General features: G+C 34.9%; 1 protein-coding gene across 33 annotated transcripts in view; it reads left to right on the top strand.

Moving 5' to 3' along the window:
* shot (dystonin-like protein short stop) overlaps nt 1–19800 on the top strand; it is a 155025-nt gene that overhangs the window by 98567 nt on the left and 36658 nt on the right. For 25 of the 33 annotated variants that reach the window (XM_036362135.2, XM_036362115.2, XM_036362114.2 and 22 more), the window contains 2 exons: nt 10216–18118; nt 19626–19772. In XM_036362135.2, the coding sequence (XP_036218028.2) occupies nt 10216–18118; nt 19626–19772 (8050 nt within the window). The remainder of the gene's footprint in view (nt 1–10215; nt 18119–19625; nt 19773–19800) is intronic. The other 8 variants (XM_036362126.2, XM_036362125.2, XM_036362124.2 and 5 more) reach the window with 1 other exon arrangement.

Below are 19800 nucleotides of genomic sequence, written 5' to 3'. Positions count from 1 at the left end.
CATTTAAAAATCTCAATAATAATCAATATAGTCCCTCAAAAACAGTAGTTTTTTGTAAAAAAAAATTGCATTTTATGCAATGCATTTTTAATACCGATCATTTAAAGTTCAAAGTTTATCTCTAAACAATCAATCTAAGTTTTTTAATGGTGTTATTGTTTTGTTTGTAAAATGAAATTTGCATAAAATAAGCTGTGAGCCACTCTATGTACAAGTATGATCGCGAATGTTGAGGCTATTACACAAAATATATATGTAAAATGAATATTAATACAAATGAAATAAATAGAAAGTAGTGTTAGCAGTGAAAAAAACAGACCTTTTTGGAATTTTCATGAGTTCTGTCTTAATTTGTACTGTCTTATCCTTATATAGACATCAAATAAAAAAAAATTGGCCATGTTGTGAGGGTTTTGAAAATAAGTGCGAAAAATTAAATTTTCTTTTACTGACAAGATCCAATTATTATTCTGATAATAAGTCGTCATATGCTATTACATGGTGGATTCAGGAGATTTTCAGTTTTTCAAACAAGAACAAGCATATAAGTAGATATTTTAACTGACAACATCTCTTAATTACTATATTGTAATGAATTTACTAGATTAAGTCGTCTACGTTGAAACTCTACTTTGTGTCGGCGCACTGGATTGTTAAATAAAAGACCCAATTTGATGGCTATACACTTGTTTTTAATTCTAATTCAAACAACCTAACGTTTTATTACAAAAGCGGACTCATGGCAATCTTTCTGCACATCGGTAGAAAGTTGCAAAGAATCCGCCAGACTGACTAAGATATTGTCCAAGGAACATATCAACATATCTCAGCGGATCTTAGCTTAGAGGACAGAAGGTAAGATGTACATATATGTAAGGCTAACATCAGACTATCCTACATACCCAGAAGATGAAAAAGAGTCAAAGTTGTGTTGCTACCACAACCGGGAAGAAGATCACACGATAACGCAAAAGATTTTAGACCTATATGCCTCCCCTTCTTCATGTTGATGGTTCTAGAAAGGCTAATGGATATAGAATTAAGAGTAATCCTGAGGGATACCTTATCGAATGTGCAACATGCATACATAAAGAGTCGATCAACAGAAACTGCCCCACAGGAAGTCATTAATTTAATTAAAAAGTCACTACATCCCAATCATTATACAATGGCGGCCTTTCTTGACGTAGAAGGGGGCTGCAACAATATATAAATAAGCACGATTATTGATTCTCTGTCACATGGCGGCATAGACAACAGGTTCTGCAGATAGACATGTCGATGCCTATAAACAGAAGAATTATAACATCAAATGGATCCGCGACACGAACAAGCTACGTAAGCAGAGGCCCTTCTCAAAGAGGTGTTCTTTCCCCGCTTTTAAGGGAGGGGGCGCTCAATGGAATAATACTTCAACTCAATGGAGACGACATAGTGTTGATGGTATCTGGGATGTTTCTTTCCACAATCAGTGAGATTATGGAAAGAGCCTTACAAAGTTGCACCTATGGGCCGCGAATAACGGACTAGGTGTTAACCCTAGCAAAACGGAACTGATGCTTTTCTTGAGTAAAACAAAAATATCACGATTTAATCTTCTCAGTGGTACAACAATTTCTACTGCGGCAAAATATCTGGGGGTTGAAATCGATATAAAACTGAATTGGAAGATTAACATTGGAAAACGAATAAAAAAGTGTATATGGCCTACTACACTTGCAAAAGAATACTTAGCAGGAACTGATGCTTTAAACCAAATAAAGTTATGTGGACGTATAAGACCGTTATTAGACCAATTCTAACGTAACACTGGGTTTGTGGCCAGCATTAAATAAACAGTATAATATTAGAAAACTAAATGGAATACAAAGAGCAGCCTGTGCCGGGGTTTCCGGGGCTATTAAGTCATGACTTAACATGACTGATATGCTCCATATATTCCTACATCAGCTACCCATAGATGTGTATACACTGAAAGTAGCATCAAGCTTTGCTATTAGAATTAATTAATTAGGTGGATGGAGCTGGAAATATTACGGACATAGCGCCTTCCTAAACCAACTAAATCAGACTATATCCTCCCAAGGTTACATTTCAATAGTCACTTTCAGATGAGAATTTCCTCTAGACGTGAATGAAGAAGAGGTATAGTAGGGGGAAGGATACTACCACAATCTATACTGACGGCTCCAAAATGGACTGCGGGGTAAGGACGGTGGTATACTCCAATGATCTCTACACCTCTATCTCTATCCGCCTACCATACTCAACTAGCATCTTCCAAGCGGAACTATTAGGTATATAGAAGGTCTGTGGAGCTCTATTGAATAACTACGGGAGTATACAGAAAGCAACCATATACACGGACAGCCAGGCGGCATTGCTCGCTTTATCGACACCACAGATTAATTCCAACGTAGTCAACAACTGCAGGAAGGCTTTAAGCTCACTGGCAGGTCAACTCCACTTGCGTTCCCGGTCACAGGAATATTATCGAAAACCAAAAGGCAGGCGAGTTGGCAAAGCTAGGAGCCTTTTTAGACGAATCTGAATCAGAGCTAATACTATGCCGGATGCTGCAGGATAACAAGCAGAAACGGCCCAAATATGACAGAAATAGAACAAAGGACCTACTATCCGGGTCCTTGGCACAAAATATTTAGAACCCATCAGGTACCAAACATTGAAAGGTTGTCCTTTAAAAGCATAACGGATGAAAGTAGTTTCATTGAGAGAACCAAATGGTTTGAGCGAAACGATGAAATGGAATAGAAAGACTGTAAGGTCCTACGATAGAGCATCAAAATTACGCACGCAGCGCTAATTGAGCCCATGGTGTTAGCACTCCTGCCTTCCTACTTTCCTTATTATCCCAGTTTACAACTTCTTATTTATAAGTCATACACCTTATACTCGGCAGCACTTTATATATGCCCACCCAACTTTATAATATATAACCGCCATATGCTGATGAAGCGTATTCTTGAAAGATACGACAGCTCTTGTATAAAACTAATTCTTGATCTAATAATATATTTCTAATTTTACTTAATTTGGTAAAAAAAACGTTTAATTTATATAAATCATTCATAATACATGGACTGAAATGTCACACATAGATGACGCTAATTTTTTTAAATTCACCTCATTTTCAGTTAGCTGTTAGAACTTCATGACATTCTATTCATAAGTTTGCGAGTTATTGTACTAAGAGTGACACTAATTTTGTTATTTAAAAAAAAAAATGGATGATAAACAATTTCGTGTCTTAATTTTACACTGCTTCTTGATTGATCGCAAAGTGAAGTTTTTGCGTCGGTATGTGACAATGGATAAAACCTGGATCCATCACTTTACTCCGGAATCAAAACGATCGTCATCTGTGGACAGCAGCTGGCGACTATTATATAGCGTTATTGGAACGTTTGAAAACCGAAATTATAAAAAAAAAAACTGCATATAGCAAGGAAGAAATTTTTGTTTCATCAAGACAACGCACCGTGACACAAGTCAATGAAAACAATGACAAAAATGTATGAATTAAACTTTGAATTACTGCCACATCCACCTTATTCTCCAGATTTGGCTCTCAGCGACTATTGGTTGTTCGCAGACCTCAAAAAACTGCTCGCCAGTAAGAAATTTCGCTCGAATGAAGACTTTATCACTAAAACGTAGGCCTATTTTGAGGCAAAAAACAAATCGTTCTACAAAAGGGGTATTAAAATACTGGAATGATTGTGTTGCTCTTGATGGAGATTATATTGATGAATACTTGTAAAGCCAATTTTGAACCAAAAATTTTCTTTGTTAGGCCAGGGACTGTTCAGTCCATGTGTTACTTCATAGACAAAGCGGAAATTTTAATGAAAATACATTTCTTATTTTTTATGCAATAGTGGTGAGCATAATACGTTGTCCAATCATATATTGATACTGACACTATATATATTTATAATATCATAATTACTTAGATATAATGAGTCGCTGATTCGTCAAACCTTACATATTAGGAAATTACCTAAACAATGAAATGATCAAACAGAAATTTGTTACTTCTCCACTAAAGAACCTTCTCTTGTAAAAAATGTACATATGACATAAGCAATTACAAAGTTATCCATACAAATATTGAGCTTATTTTAATCTACATTACTAATTATATTATTATATGTTGGTACAGAATATAATAGTTTTGTTCACCTAACGGTCGTTTGTATCAACTAAAACAAATCGAGATATATATATATATATTAAATGATCAGGATGACGAGATGAAATCCGGGTGATTGTCGGTCTGTCCGTCCCTCCGTAACTTGAGTAAAAATTAAGATATCTTGATGAAACATGGTACACATGCTCCTTGGCACCATAATAAAATTGGTATTGTATGTATATGGGCGTGATCGGATCACTGCCACGTCTACAAAACGCCATTAATCGACGTGGCCCCGCCCTAATAAGTTTAATGTGTATATATCCTAAACCATTCAATCTATATAACCCAAATTTGTACAGAATAAATTTTTATGACTTTTCTTTCGACACTGGGAAAATAGGTTAAATTGGATGATAACACCGCCCACTCCTTATATAACGGCTTTGCTAAAAACTACTAAAAGTGCGATAAATCAATAACTAAACGTGTCAGAGACATAAAATTTTACATCCGGAATGGTACACAGGGTCTTATAGCAGCAGATGTCATAATTAGACAATGGGCGTGGCACCGCCCACATTTAGGTGAAACCACAACGCAATTCCCACAACAGCCGGTTATACGTTACCTGAATTGACCTGGATTTAATCCGACCAAGGGCTGTTATTTCGGCGATCTAACTCTGTTTGGATCGGTAAGTGTTAGTTTAAGTTAGTCGTCAGTAGAGCAATGGGTTGCTCCGTATCCGCCTCACCCGTGCTGGCATCGAGTCCAACCCGGGCCGCGAGGAATTCTTCTGCTATGCGCTAAAAGGCTCCATCCAAACTCCACCTCGGTTAGGTGCAATACATGCAATGAATGGAGCCATCTTAAGACCTGCCCAGGCTTTAGGACCCATAGGGAGTGGACCACGAGTTACGTGGCCCCATGCTGCCAACGCACCATTGCGACACCTGTCTCAACGGCTGTGCAAACTGCACCATGTTCGCGCACTGCGCCGCCAACTCCAGTCTAGTTACCAAGAAAGGACCTCTACAGCCCTAAGAAGCTCAAGGCAGCATGACTACCAGTCTAACCAACGTTTTGCGTAAGGATCGCGAGCGAAATAATGGTGGAGGCCTAGGCTTCATACTGCACAACACCGTGCAATGTCGTTTAACCGATGGTGACATCGACCGCAGGGACACTACCCTTGAATATAAGGGTATAGCTGTCCGGTCAGGCGATGTCGAGCTCAAAATATTTAATATATACATCCCCCCAGTTACATGTTGCCAAACAGGATATCACCTGAACATAGGTGCGCTACTTCGTGATGAAAAGCGTTTGGTGCTAGGCGACTTTAACGCGCACCACGATCTTTGGCACTCCTGCCTGTCAAACGATCGTAGGGGGATGGAGCTGGCGGAACAGACTGACAATTCGACATACTGCACAATGAATGACGAAGCCCCCACCAGAATTATGGGCACCTGTAATAGCTCTAGATATTGCCTTCGCTAGCGGTGGTCTGATAATAAGCATATCCAGGCGACCTATGCTAACTGTCGCATTAGACCATCTGCCCATAATTATCTAGACCGACAAACCTCCCGACCTTTATCAACTTTAACAAATCTAACTGGGTCGGCTTCACAGAAAATAATGAGAGCACCTTCAACGCACTACCCATTTCTACGGACGTCATCGTTGGCGAGCGTCAATGCCGCAAGGTGATCGCTGCTACTACTGGTCGCTTCATACCGGCTGGAAGAATCGCGGAAATCCGCCCTAATTTCCAAACCGAAACTGTCTAAGCAAACGAGCGCATAAGGCGATGCCGATCCCTGTGATCCCCGAATAAGGGATCTCAATTTGGAGATTCGGTAAATGATAAATCAACATAGCGGGCAAAATGGATAGGCCTTGTCTAATCCGAGGAGACATGACGACCTGGTTGAAATTCAATTCGATGGTCATGCCTTCTCGGACCCGGAGAACCGATCGGGCAATGGAATCGATGGCATGTGCTCGAAAGTAAACAGCTGAGGCCCATGTGGTTCCGGTTAAGGAACATAACGAGCTCCTCTCCAAGCAGTCAAATCACCACCCATAGCAGACGTAGAGCTCGAGTTGCCTCGAGAAACCAGAGTGACCCTCGTGCAACTTTGTTCTGGATATTGTAGCAGGTTAAACTCCTACTTATCCAGAATAGGCCCCTATATTCCTAATAACTTATCACATAGGGGGAAACGTAATAACCGTTACAACAACAACAGGTGAAATCACATATCTGCGGAACTACTTGACTAATTTCAAATTTGATACATGCTAATTGATTTACTTGATTATCTTAACATTCCCATGGTATAGTGTGAAAATGGGCGAAATCGGACTACAACCACGCTTACTTCCCATATGGAGCGCAATTTTAAATTCCATATGATTATTATACTTTCCAGTTAACAATTCAAGCACCAAAAAATATTTCGGAGCGAAACTTTGCGAAAAAAATATGCCTTTGGGGTATCTCAAGTCTAAAAATTGTCAAAATCTGTTCAAGCCCCCAGCTACCGAATATGGGATATATATGGGCATATATTTCTGATAATATTATTCTACTATTATCAGAGTGGATTGAGTCGGGCCAATACTTCCTTAGCGCCCATATACCCTATCGAAATATTTTCGAACTTCCGGTTTACTTCATACCGCATATACCTTCTGCTCAAATATAAACGAGACTGGCTCAAACAACAAAAACGGTTAATTATTCTTCAATATTTATTTTATCCCCTTCAAAATAGTCACCATTAGAGGCGATACACATATGCCACCTTTTTTTCCAATCTTCCTAACACTTCTGGTAGGCCGCTTTAGGTATGGCTTTCAGTTCCTTCTTCAAATTCTCTTTTATGACTTCAATCGACTGAAAATGCTTTCCACGAAGCGGCAATTTGAGTTTAGGGAAAAGAAAAAAGTCACACGGTGCCATGCCGGGTGAATACAGTGCTTGCGGAACAATATTTACGTTGTTTTTGGTCAAATAATCGCGTACAAGACGAGACGTATGAGCTGGATTTTGGAACAAGTCGAGCAGACACACGTCTCATGCCCAAAACATCGTGAATAATGCTATGAGCGGATCCATTTGATATGTTGAGCTCACTAGTTATCTCTCTTTCAGTCACACGATGATTTTCCAACACAATTTTCTTTACTTTTTCGATGTTTTCTTCGTTTATTGACGTTGCTGGACGACGATCATGGAGCAAGTTCTCCAGCGATGTACGGCCGTCCTTGAACGACTTATACCAATCAAAAATACGTGCACGTGATAGGCAAGACTCCCCATATGCCTTCTGCAACATTTTCATTGCGTCCGTCGCACTTATTCCATTGGAATAACAAAATTTCAAACAAACACTTTTTGATCAACGTTAATTTCCATAGTAAAATTCGAAAAATACACTCGAGGTTGACTTGTTTATAGTGCCTTAAAAAAAAAAACTATGTGACAGATCGCGCTCAAATTTGACATGTAAACATATAACAGTCCTGCCAACCTTAGCAAAAAAAGTATGGCCATATGTCATGTCCTTGTCGAGTTATGGATAAAGTCTCGTTTTGCGTTGAGCAGAAGGTATTAGCCAATATATGAGCTATCCTAGTAAAATTAAGTGGATGTATTTATCTTATAACGGTGCATTTTTGTGCCTAAAATGAGTAAAATCGGGTGAACACTTGGCCTAGCCCCTATATAACTATTTACAGAATTTTTAATCCGGTTGATTTTACTCCATATATGATGCTAATGATATAGGAGGTACCTTAATGAAACTTAGGGAGCATGTAGTATTGCCAGATGAAATCTGGTCAATATGATGCTTATCTCTCCTATACCTAATATTCTTATATTATTTCATACTTTCGGCTGGCCTTATGCCATATACATATATAATATAATTCAATTTGTAAGATTGTAATTTTGGATATACTATAGTGTGACGTATAATATTAGATATACTATAGTTTAATGCCGAAAATATATAAATTTAGTCTACGAATTACCCCAACTCCCAAATAATTACTACATATATTGATTTTAGGTATTCTGACAAACTTTATGCCGAACATGTTGTTCAATGTGTAATATATATATATATTTATATAAAAATGCTTGGAAAAATATTCTCGCTAGTATATATTGTATATCAAAATTGACTTAATCAGCTCATCCCTTTCTCTGTCCCCAATATAGCCTGTATAATTATTTTTGACTTTCCACCTGAGAAAATGTGTGATATTTTAATAAAATGAAATAAACAAGTTTACTTAGAAATTGTATGGGAATATGAATGAAATTGGTTTAGACTTTGGTCTAAACCTATATCCCTAAAATAATGATTTGCGATTTTTAAATTCAAAATTTAGCTTCGTCAGTTAAGTTTATATCCTATTTAAAAACGTTTTATTATAGTTTTAGCTGATCGGAAGTGAAATGTGAATTGTTTTGCAAAATTTTTTAAAGTTTTTCTATCACCTGAAGGCTCCCTGCTTTGGTCCTTGCACGTTGCAGGAGTATAAAATGATCGGTTACACCCGAACTTAGCCCTTCCTACTTGTTTACAATAGGTTTTATTATCAAGAACTAGCAAATTTTAAAAATTATTTGATATCTCACTCAATTAAATAGTGCTGATTTTAAATTATTACGCATATCGGTTTGGCATCTGCGCCAGTAATATGATATCAATGATTGTTTTACTAGATCTTGTCAGACTACATATATTGAAAACCTGCGTTTATTTATTAAGTTTTTTAGTTTTTTGCGTTGTTATTTTTATTAGTTTAAATCAAATCAAATAAACCTGAAATAACTTGTAATAGAAAACTAAATAAAAAAATAAAATGTACATAAACAAGTAAGGCAGGCTAAGTTCGGATGTAACCGAACATTTTATACTCTCGCAAAGTCAAAGGTAAACTCGTTTTAAATTTCTTTGTGGATCTTGCCGCCTTATTCTATGTTGAGCGATATTTTCGGTAAAAGGTCAACTATAGGCACTGGGGTCCATATATTCAGTAACTAGGGGCTTTAACAGTTTTGGTTAAATTTAGATAATTTTTGGTCACAAGGTGGCATACTTTAAACGTATTATAAGTGAAAAAATCATATGGAATTTAAAATGATGTTATATGGGAAATAAGCGTGGTTGTAATCCGATTTCGCCCATTTTCTTACTATAACATAGAAATATGAGAAGAATATTATGTACCGAATATGGGGTTTCACCTAAAAGTGGGCGGTGCCACCCCCACTATCTAATTTTGAACGTGGTTCCTATAAAATCATCTTATACCATCCCAGAGATAAAATTTAAGTGCTTGATTTATCGCTATTTTAGTAGTTTTTAACAGTACCGTTATATGGGGAGTGGGCGGGGTTGTTACTCGATTTCACCCATTTTCACACCGTCGATAAAGATGCTAAAAAAAATTGCTTCCAGTAAATTTTGTTATTATAGCTTTTGCGATTTAGGAGATATGCACATTAAACCTATTAGGGGGCGGGCCCACGCAAAATTTTTTAACTGCAGGTGCCCCTCCCTAATGTGATCCTGTGTACCAAATAAGAGTCTTGTATCTTGTTGTGGAGCTTAGTTATGGCAATTTATTTGTTTTTGAATAATGGCGTTTTGTGGGCGTGGCAGTGGTCCGATTACGCCCATCTGCAATACCAACCGTCTCACGGTACCATGAAACATGTCTACCAAGTTTCATAAAGATATTTCAATTTTTACTCAAGCACGGACGGACGGACGGAAAGACAGTCACCCGGATTTCAACTCGTCTCTTCATCCTGATCATTTATATATACATAACCCTATATCTAACTCGATTAGTTTTAGGTGATACAACTTACCGTTAGGTGAAAAAAAACTATTATACTCTGTAGCAACAAGTTGCGAGAGTATAAAAATAACAACAAAATCGGTAAAAACTCATAATTTTATATATATATTATAGATATATTTAATTTAATTTTAACTTATCATAATTATAACTTTTTATAGATTCATTTCAAAAAAAACTGATAACCGGGTTTTCAGTAGCGCCGAGACTAGTGGCTTAAAAAGAGAACCAACCAGCGTAACGGTGGGTGAAAATGAGTTATTTAAGGACAATGTTCTTGATATTGCCGGCATACGCGACCCACGAACTGGTGACTATGTTACAATCAGACAAGCAATTAATTTACGGATTTTGGACGTACGTTCAGGTAAAATGGTCTTAAACGACAAAAATATTCCTTTGGAGGTAGCAGCAGAACAAGGATTTATTGACCCCAAATTGTCTCAGTATTTGCTAAAACCTGGCCCAATTAGTGATTCTAAAGGGCGAGAACTATCGTTATTGGAAATAATACAGAGTGAGATAAATGAAGCAGAGTCCAAGCTTGGATCTTCCGAAAAGCAAATTCAGAACACTTATAACAATGAAAAAATCAGAACGAATGCCCAAAAAATTGTCGGGACTTCATACATAAATAATGTTGGTATCGAACCAGAAAAATCCATAAGTTTGTCTGAGGCACATAATCAAGGATATATGATAAAACATGAGTCAGTAATAATCAAATCAAGTGCATTATGCTTAAGTGATGCTATTTCTCACGGACTCGTTGATGCGGCTGGTTGGATATCAGATCGTAATTCTGGAAAAAAATTTAAACTTGACCTCGCTGTTGAAAATCAAGTAATAGATTCCAATATCGTTGAAGTGGTAGATGTAAAGAATGATATAAAAATTTCGGTGAAAGAAGCTCTTAAACTCGGTATTCTAAATTCTAAAACGGGACGTTTTTTAAATGAAGCTACAAAAGAAAAGTTAACATTTACAGAGGCTAAGAATCGAAAGCTCATTGTGAAGCCATATACATTAAAAGATGTGGTTGATTTTAATTTGCTAGATAATAACGAGAAAATATATAGTCCAATGCGTCGAAGTAAATTGGATCTAATGGAAGCGATTAGGTTTGGGGTTTTAGACTACAATAATTTAAAATGCATTAGTAAAGTAAAGGGAGAGTTAATTACATTGCAGGAGGCAATAAAATATGGAATTATACTACCAACAGAATATAAGTACAGGGATTTTTTGACTGGAGAGGTAATAACTATACCAGAGGCAGTAGAGCGTGGTCTTATAAGTTCGGTGTCACAAAAGTCCATTTTTAATATAGATGGTTTTAAAGATTTAAGAAGCAATGCTTTTGTTAGCTTTAATATGGCCTTATCTCGTGATATTTTATGTAAAAGAGGGTCAATTTTCGTGCTGGAAGTTACTAAAAATGAATATGTACCTTTAGACGTGGCGGTAAAGAAAAATATGGTAAGACAAGAAGTTTATGAAATGTTTACTAAATGCATCGGTGTGCATGACGCGAGAGGAAATGAATTAACTGTCATTGATTTATATTATCATAATTTAATAGATCCTAAAACTGGATACTTACTGGATCCAAAGACTGGAAAAAATGTGCCTCTTGATTTAGCTATTGAAAATAAATTTATTTCACCTGAAGGTGCTTTATTTCTAAGTAGCTTATTAAATATAACACTGACAACCGAAACTGTAACACGAACAGTTAATAGGTATGTTTCAATACAAACTACTAATCAGGAAACACAAGAAAATCTTTTAACTTTTGCCGATGCTGTTAGTCAAGGTTTAATTGATGAAAACCGTCAATTGTATCAGGACCGTAAAACTGGAAATGTGTATTCAGTACAGCAAGCGCTGTCTTATGGTCTTTTAATTCCAGATTTAGATTATGAGATAACAAGACAGAAGACGTCTTTAAATATTACAAATGTATCTGGAAGCGACCAACTTTTGCCAACAAAAATGTATAAAAAAGAAAAACTAACTGACTACAGAAATATTCATAAAGATAATTACAAACGTTTTAAAATTGAGCATCCCTCTGAAAGAAAAAAAAAATTGAAAGACGTCCAAATAGCAAACGTTTATACTAATATAATTAGACCCCAAAATATTCCAATTGTCGAAGATACATCCCCTACCTTCAACCAAATGGAGGTAACCTGGCGCGAAGATGAATGCCCCGATCCACTACAAATTGCACCAGGAATAATTTTTGATCCTTCAACGATGTTAGTGATTTTTACAGAAACCAGTCAATCGCAAAATATATTTGAGGCGGCATTGGAAAGTAAATTCGATGAAAATAGAGTAATCATTTTCGATACTTCTGCAAATGAAGAGGTTTCTGTTAAAGAAGCAATCAGTCGTAAAATTTTTAATTATGTAGAAAATATGATTTTGACAAAATGTGGAGAATCTATATCAATTGCTGAAGCTATGAAAATTGGATTAATAAAAGTTTCTGGAACACCACTTATCCCCGTAGAAGATGCCTTACAAACATTTCGATTCAATACTGATCCGCGAACTGGCGAAATAATTCCTGTTGAAGTAGCCTACGAACGAGGTATTGTTCCGCTAAGTAAAGAAAGTAGTATTTCGATGTCATTGCAAAAAATGCGAAAAATTATCTTAAAGCCCATAGATGCTTTACAAAAAGGAATTATTGACAAAGAGACCAAAGATATCCTTGAAAATTTCTCCAAACAAAATGATTTAACAATAACACAAGCTTTAGATATTGGTCTTATTAATGGAGAAATGGGCAATATATTAGATATACAGAGAAATCGGAAGTTGAATATAAATCAAGCAGTTGATGCAGACATTATTGATCCAAAAGCAAGTAATCATATACTAGTACCACTAGCGAAAAGTTTATCAATACCGAAACTCCTAGCACAAGGTCTTATAGATAATGATTGCCAAAAAATAATACATCCGGATAATGGTTATCTACTTAGTATTGATGAAGCTATTATTTGCGATATACTTGATCCCCTTTCAGTGATTATGAAACCTAAGAAGTGTACACTTCAAGAAGCATTAAAAAGTGGTATAGTTGATGGGATGAACTCGGTTTTCAAAATACATAATAAAACTTTCAATCTAACAGAAGCTATTAATGAAGAATTGTTTGATTTTAGATATGATGAAGAATGTATTTCTTCGGAAACGTTGCCACCCATAGCCATGACATTTCCTGTTGCCGTTGAGAGAAAACTTTTAGCTTCAAATAAAAATGAACTTAAACATCCTTATACAGACCAGAAAATGACTGTCAACGATGCTATAGAAAGCAACATTATCATGTGTATTCCTTACCCTCCAAGGGTAGATGCTATTCTAATAGATAATGCTTTATCTGAAGGTCTAATTGATGTGGAAAACCAAACATTTAAATATATAAAAACTGGCGAAAATATATCCATACGCCTCGCCTTAGAAGAAGGTTATTTGTTACTAAAGCCGCTATGTGATTTCGTTATGACTCAAAAACCATTGTCCACTAGTAGAACAATGGAAACGATCAAGTCTCTTCATACTGTGACCACAAAAACTATTGAATTGATGCAGGGATATATTCTAGTTTCTAATAATGAAGTCAAGAATATTCAAACTGGTGAAATATGCACTGTAGGCAAAGCAAAGGAGTTAGGTATTTTAACAGAAAAATTCAAAGTAGATGAAGTTAATACAAAAGAATATAAATGGGATAATGCAGATTCAAAATGTTCTGAAAACGATAATGCTATTGACGAAGCGAATCCAGAGAATAATCGAAAAAGAGACTCATTACAGATTACAGGAGAAATTGTGCAAGACAAAGAAAAATTCGTGATAGAAGAATACGAAAAATTAGCTAAAGAAAACCATGCTAATATCGATGATATGAAAATCTTTGAAAGAACTCTCGACTACGATAAAATTGATGATACCGACACATCTTGTGACTTTGTTACATATACAATTGAAGATGCCATTTTAAAAGACAAAATTAATCTAAAAGATTGCAGAATCATTATAAAAGGCGAAAAACTCTCTGATAATATAGAAACATTGTTAAAAAATGAATCTCTATTTCTCCAAGATGAAGTGGAAGTTCTAAGTCAGAGTTTAGTGGTTTTAAAGACTACTTCATACTTATTAAGTTATCCATATATATTAACGGCGGCAAAACTGAGTGAAATTAGTGCATACGATTTAGAAAATGAATATTTTATAGATCCTTCAACAAGACAAAAAATTTCATTTCAAGATTTAGTATTGTATTGTGGAGTATTTAATTCTGAATCTCTATTGGTAAAAAATTTTACTACTGGGGAATATGAGACTTTGTTAGATGCATTAGATCGTCCCCTGTTAAATCGTCATAGTGGCCATATGGTAGACCCAAAAACTGGTAGAAAGATTCCATTTTTCGAATGTATTAACCGTAAATGGATTATTTATACCGATCAAGGAAAGAAATCAAATCCATCTAATATTGAAAATGTCGTTGATCCAGAAAGTGGTAAAATATTGATTGGCGATGGTAAACTTTGTTCTATCACTGATGCCATTAATAATGGAATAATTGATATTCATTCGCTGTCGGTACGAGATCCCGTAAGTGGAGAAATTATTCCACTGCGTATGGCAATTGAGTTGGGAGTAGTAAATATGCAAACGGGAACAATGGTAGATATTCAGACATTACACGAAATACCATTAGAGAGAGCCTTTAAGTTAGGCTTTCTTGTGGCTGGTGCACGCAAGCCGATCTCTCTAGAAGCAGCTATACGTAAGGGTCTTTATAATCATGAAACGGGAAAACTGTATGATTCAAAATCACAGAACCAAGTCGATATTCAGCGTTCCATAGAGATCGGTTTAGTGGATCCAAAAATATCTCTTATAGTAGACTCTTTAGAAAATAAAGAGCTAAGTTTGTATTCTGCTATTGAAGACGAGTTAGTTGTACCTGAGAGAGGACAAGTAATAGATAGGAAATCAAATATTTTTATGCCCTTTGACGTGGGAATGGAAAATAATTTGGTAAAAACCGATAAAGTCACTTGGAGCTTAACAGAATTACTTCAACGTGAATATTACTCACCCAAAACTGGAAAAGTATTTAATCCAATAACTGGAAACGAAGTGCTTTTACAGCAAGCTATCGAGATAGGCTTCGTTGAATTAGAAACTTCTTTAATAAAAAATGATGAAGAGGATACTATTGTATCCGGCAAAATAGCTGCTAAAACTGGTCTCCTAGATACGGTTAAAGGTGTATTAAGATATCCGGATGTAACGCTTGATGAAGCCTTTATAAAAGGATACTTTATTAGCACAAAGAAACCATTATCTTTGGTGGACTGCCTTATCCGGAATATGTTTGACCCCATAACATCCACTCTACAAATCGATGATAAGTCTTTTAATTTAAAAGAAGCAATAGCACTAAAATATATAAATCCAGATGAGTTAATTATATTGGATCCAAGAACTGATGTTGTTATAAGTATAACAGAGGCGATAAGTAACGGACTATTAGATCCCGTAAGGGGTTATATTATCGATCCATATACGTCGGTAAAAATGTCATTGAGCGAAGCTTTAAACAATAGAATACTAATTCCGTCAAAACGCAAGAGAAGTTTGCCTGATGCAGTATATCATGGTCTATATGATCCAAAATCAGGCAAATTTAGTAACTCAATTACCAGAGAAAAACTCTCGACTGAAGCTGCTATTCGCAGGGGAATTATTGATCCTTACACAACTATTGTCAAATTAGATGATATAATTTTTCCTTTTATGGAAGCGGTAGATGCTGGCATAGTCGACTCCAAGAAAGGTACAGTTAAAGATGAACAAGCTTCAGATACTGATTTCAAAGAAGCATTTGAGCAAGGGATTTTAGTTGAGGTTAAAACGCCAATTTCTTTAGGTAAAGCTATAAGCAAAAGCATTTATAACGCCTCCGATGGTAGTATTACTGATCCCAAATCGGGGAAAAAATTGTCGTTAATTGAAGGAATTAATTCACATTTGATTGACATTAGCAGTATAGAGTTAAAAGATTTTGACACTGGACTGTACACAAACCTTGACTTAATTAAGGCCAAAGCGGCAGGTATAATGGATTGGGAACATGGTCTGTTGGTATATAACAATAAAAAAATAAACATTAAACATGCTTTTGAAATAGGAATATTGAAAGACTCTCAAGCACCAGTAAGTATTCAAAAGGCTTTGCATCAAGGTTTACTTGATGATAGTTCGGGAAAGATAATTCACTCCAAAACAGGCAGAAAAATAACATTATCAGAAGCAATTCAGACCTCAGTTATAGATGCTCAATTACCTTGCTATTTCGATGAAGTTAATGAAAAAATGTATAATTTAAATGAGACTTGTAAGTTGGGAGTTATAAATAAACTAAATTGTGGTTTCAAGGATCTTTATTGCAATAAAAGTATTTCTTTAAATGTTGCATTAAATATGGGTCTCATTGTGGATATCGAAAACGCAAATTTTGGTTTATATGAGATACTGGTTATGGGATTTTTTGATAAGGTAGAAAATAAAATTTTACACCCCATCACAGGAAATAAACTAAGCTTAAGAGAAGCATGCTCAGACAATATCGTGAGTGTTACTAATAGTTGGATAAAAAATTGTCAAAACGAAGAGTACATGCAGTTATCTAATGCTTTTTCAATAGAAATTATAAATGAAAACGGTTATTACAATTTAAATGGGAAGTTTATAGATTTACAAAGTGCGCGGGAGCATGGCTTAATTGTTACAAATCGACGACCACTGGATCTTAAAACAATAATTAGAATGAAATTATATAATTGTGAGAGCGGCACATTTCATGATCCCATCACTAATAAATATTATAACTTAAATGATGCTATTCATAATGGTTTCATTAATCCAAAAACTACTCTACATAAAAATGAAATGAATGAATATGATTTAATTGAAGCTATTGACAACGGGTTTATAGATATTAGCAAAGGACATGTAATGGATTCTAAAACTCGAGAGTTTTTCAATTATGAAACAGCCTTTAGTAAAAATATTTTGGTACCAGTTTCAAAACTTTTTGGTGAAAGCTCCACAAAGCACGAAGAATTTTCTCTGAAGAATTATAATACCGAACCTCAACAAATGTCTTTGGCTGAAGCTATACGTTCCAATGTTCTTAATCCTAGTACTGCGTTTGTACGACAGTTAAACTCTTCCAAACTAATTCCGTTTTTTAAGGCTCAACGAAATAATTTAATTGATATAAACAAACAAACTTTAATCAATCCGAAATCGTTATCCTTTGCAATCGATCCTTCAATTATTGTATATTTACGGGAGCCTATTACTTTCGATCAGGCAGTCGAAAGTAAAAGTCTGGATTTGGAAACAGGATTAATAACTTTTAAAACGAGCTCGCATGACTTAATAAATGACTCTGAATCTCATTCCGATGGAAACAACGAAATTTATTCATTGAAAGATGCTATCACCGCCGGTATAATTGATCCTTTTTCAGCATTAATTAAGGATGAAGCTAAACGGAAATTAGTTGGATTATCTGAAGCTTTTCGGAAAGGTATAATAGACGCAAATAAAGCCAATGTCCTGAACACACAGACGTCCAAGCTATGTACTTTACAAAGTGCATATGAGTCTGGTTTGCTTGTTACACCCAAAAGATCTTTCGGTTTAATAGAAGCAATACAATTTAACTTATACAATGCTAAGAGTGGCTGTCTAATAGACCCATTTCAAATGAGTACCAATTCAGAACAAAGTAATAGGCTTACGCTATTAGAATCTATTTTATGCGGCCTGTTAGATCCCTCTTCGACAGTTGTGCGCGAATCCCTAACCGATGAAATAGTTTCATTGACATCAGCTATTAACAATGGTCTCATCGATGGAAATAAAGGTCATTTAGTAAATCACGGTGAACCTACAAAGAATATTGATTTAATAAAAGCTGTTCATATGGGCCTGATATTACCTGCGGAACAACGAGTAAGTTAACACAATTAAATATGTAGTTTTATTGCATGAACTAAAATATAAAATTGTATTAAAAGGCATTCTATGAATTGATTGTGATCGGCAAATATGTTTAAATCGTAACCGCGAATTTAATCGTCGTAATCCTCAATCTCCAAGCATAACAAATATATGCTAAGATTTCTTTGCTCCAATCTGACATAATGATCTGGGCTGCCCTTAGTGTCCATTTGTAATCTAATTTAGAAGCCAAGTAAATATGTCGAGCGACATCTTCCTTCTATACTACATATTGTTTAGATATGAGATTATATATACCATTCTGCTTAAACAAAAAAGGGGAAAAGTATGAGACTACGTGAAGGGGAAATCTATTAATATATAGTTTGAAAATTGTTGATTCATTCAAAATTAACAAAGAATTTAGTGATGAGTGTATTAAAAAATAATCTTGTTATTTTAGCGTATGGTACTTGCATATTTTCGTATCATTCGCCAAATAGTTTTACAAGTTTCGTGTTTCCAAATTTTTAAAGTTACAAATTTATACGTCTTATATATTTATTTTCGTTAAACATAACTAATTGTGCAATTAAGTTAAATATAAATAAAGATCTGTTATTCAACTATATTTATCTTCAGTGTTTGAAATATCATAACGGATTTCACTTCTTCGATTAATTTCAAGCTTAGGATCTCTATCATGATAGAATAGGATTTTTTTAAATTTCCATTCGATTAAGTAGAAGTTTACAAAGTTTAATAAAGACTTTATTTTTGGTCAATATGCAATGACGAATAATTGTACTTTTTTTCTTAAGAAACGAGTTCAATAAAGATTTTGATTAACTTTATTGCATTTTATGTACTTATAAGCATGCTAATATAAATGAGATATATTGACCAAATTCGCAAACGTGGAAATTTGTTAATATGCTATGCTGAAATACCACATTAACGAGTTTGGTTTTAATATACTTAATATATTTTACGTTTTATTGGTTTGGTAAGTTGTGAATTTCTCTTGTCCTTTTTATTATGTATTTATGCAATTTTATGTTTCAATTTTTGTATTTTCAGCTTCATCGTTTCAGATTTAGATTTTAATTGTAAAATTATTCATACATAATCAAAATATAATTTATATATTTTATGTATTATTTGTTGCTTATTTGTTGTATTTATTTGCTTTAATATTTTGCATGGCTTTGTTATTAACTATATTTATTTAAACAAGTATGTTAACTTAAAGGTGTGCTTTCTTTTCATAAATAGAATACTTTAATGTATGTACCTATATATTACATACATACGGGTATTGGGTTAGCTTTTTTGAAGAGCGTTTTATCATTAATATTGACCAAAATGTCAATCTTTGATAAAATTGTTACTACCTAATGATAAAGCTGGATTAGACCGCTTTACTTTTAATTTAATAATTTTGCTTCTGAACAATTATTTCGAAATAATTAACACTATTTTTACATTGGATAATTCTTATTTTCGGACCCTTTTATAGCAAGCCGTTTTTGAAAAATTCAACATATGTGAAGAAAGTGTGAACGAATTGCTTAAGTGGGTCAGCACAATTGAGCACAGAATTGCAAATGTTGGCGGCCCAAAAGAAAAAATTGATGATATCCGTAACCAAACAAATATTTTGAGAGTAAGTGCATATACATATTTACATATTA

Source organism: Bactrocera oleae, chromosome 4 (genome assembly GCF_042242935.1).
Source record: "Bactrocera oleae isolate idBacOlea1 chromosome 4, idBacOlea1, whole genome shotgun sequence".
Classification (NCBI taxonomy): domain Eukaryota; kingdom Metazoa; phylum Arthropoda; class Insecta; order Diptera; family Tephritidae; genus Bactrocera; species Bactrocera oleae.
This window is presented reverse-complemented; position numbering and strand designations above follow the sequence as displayed.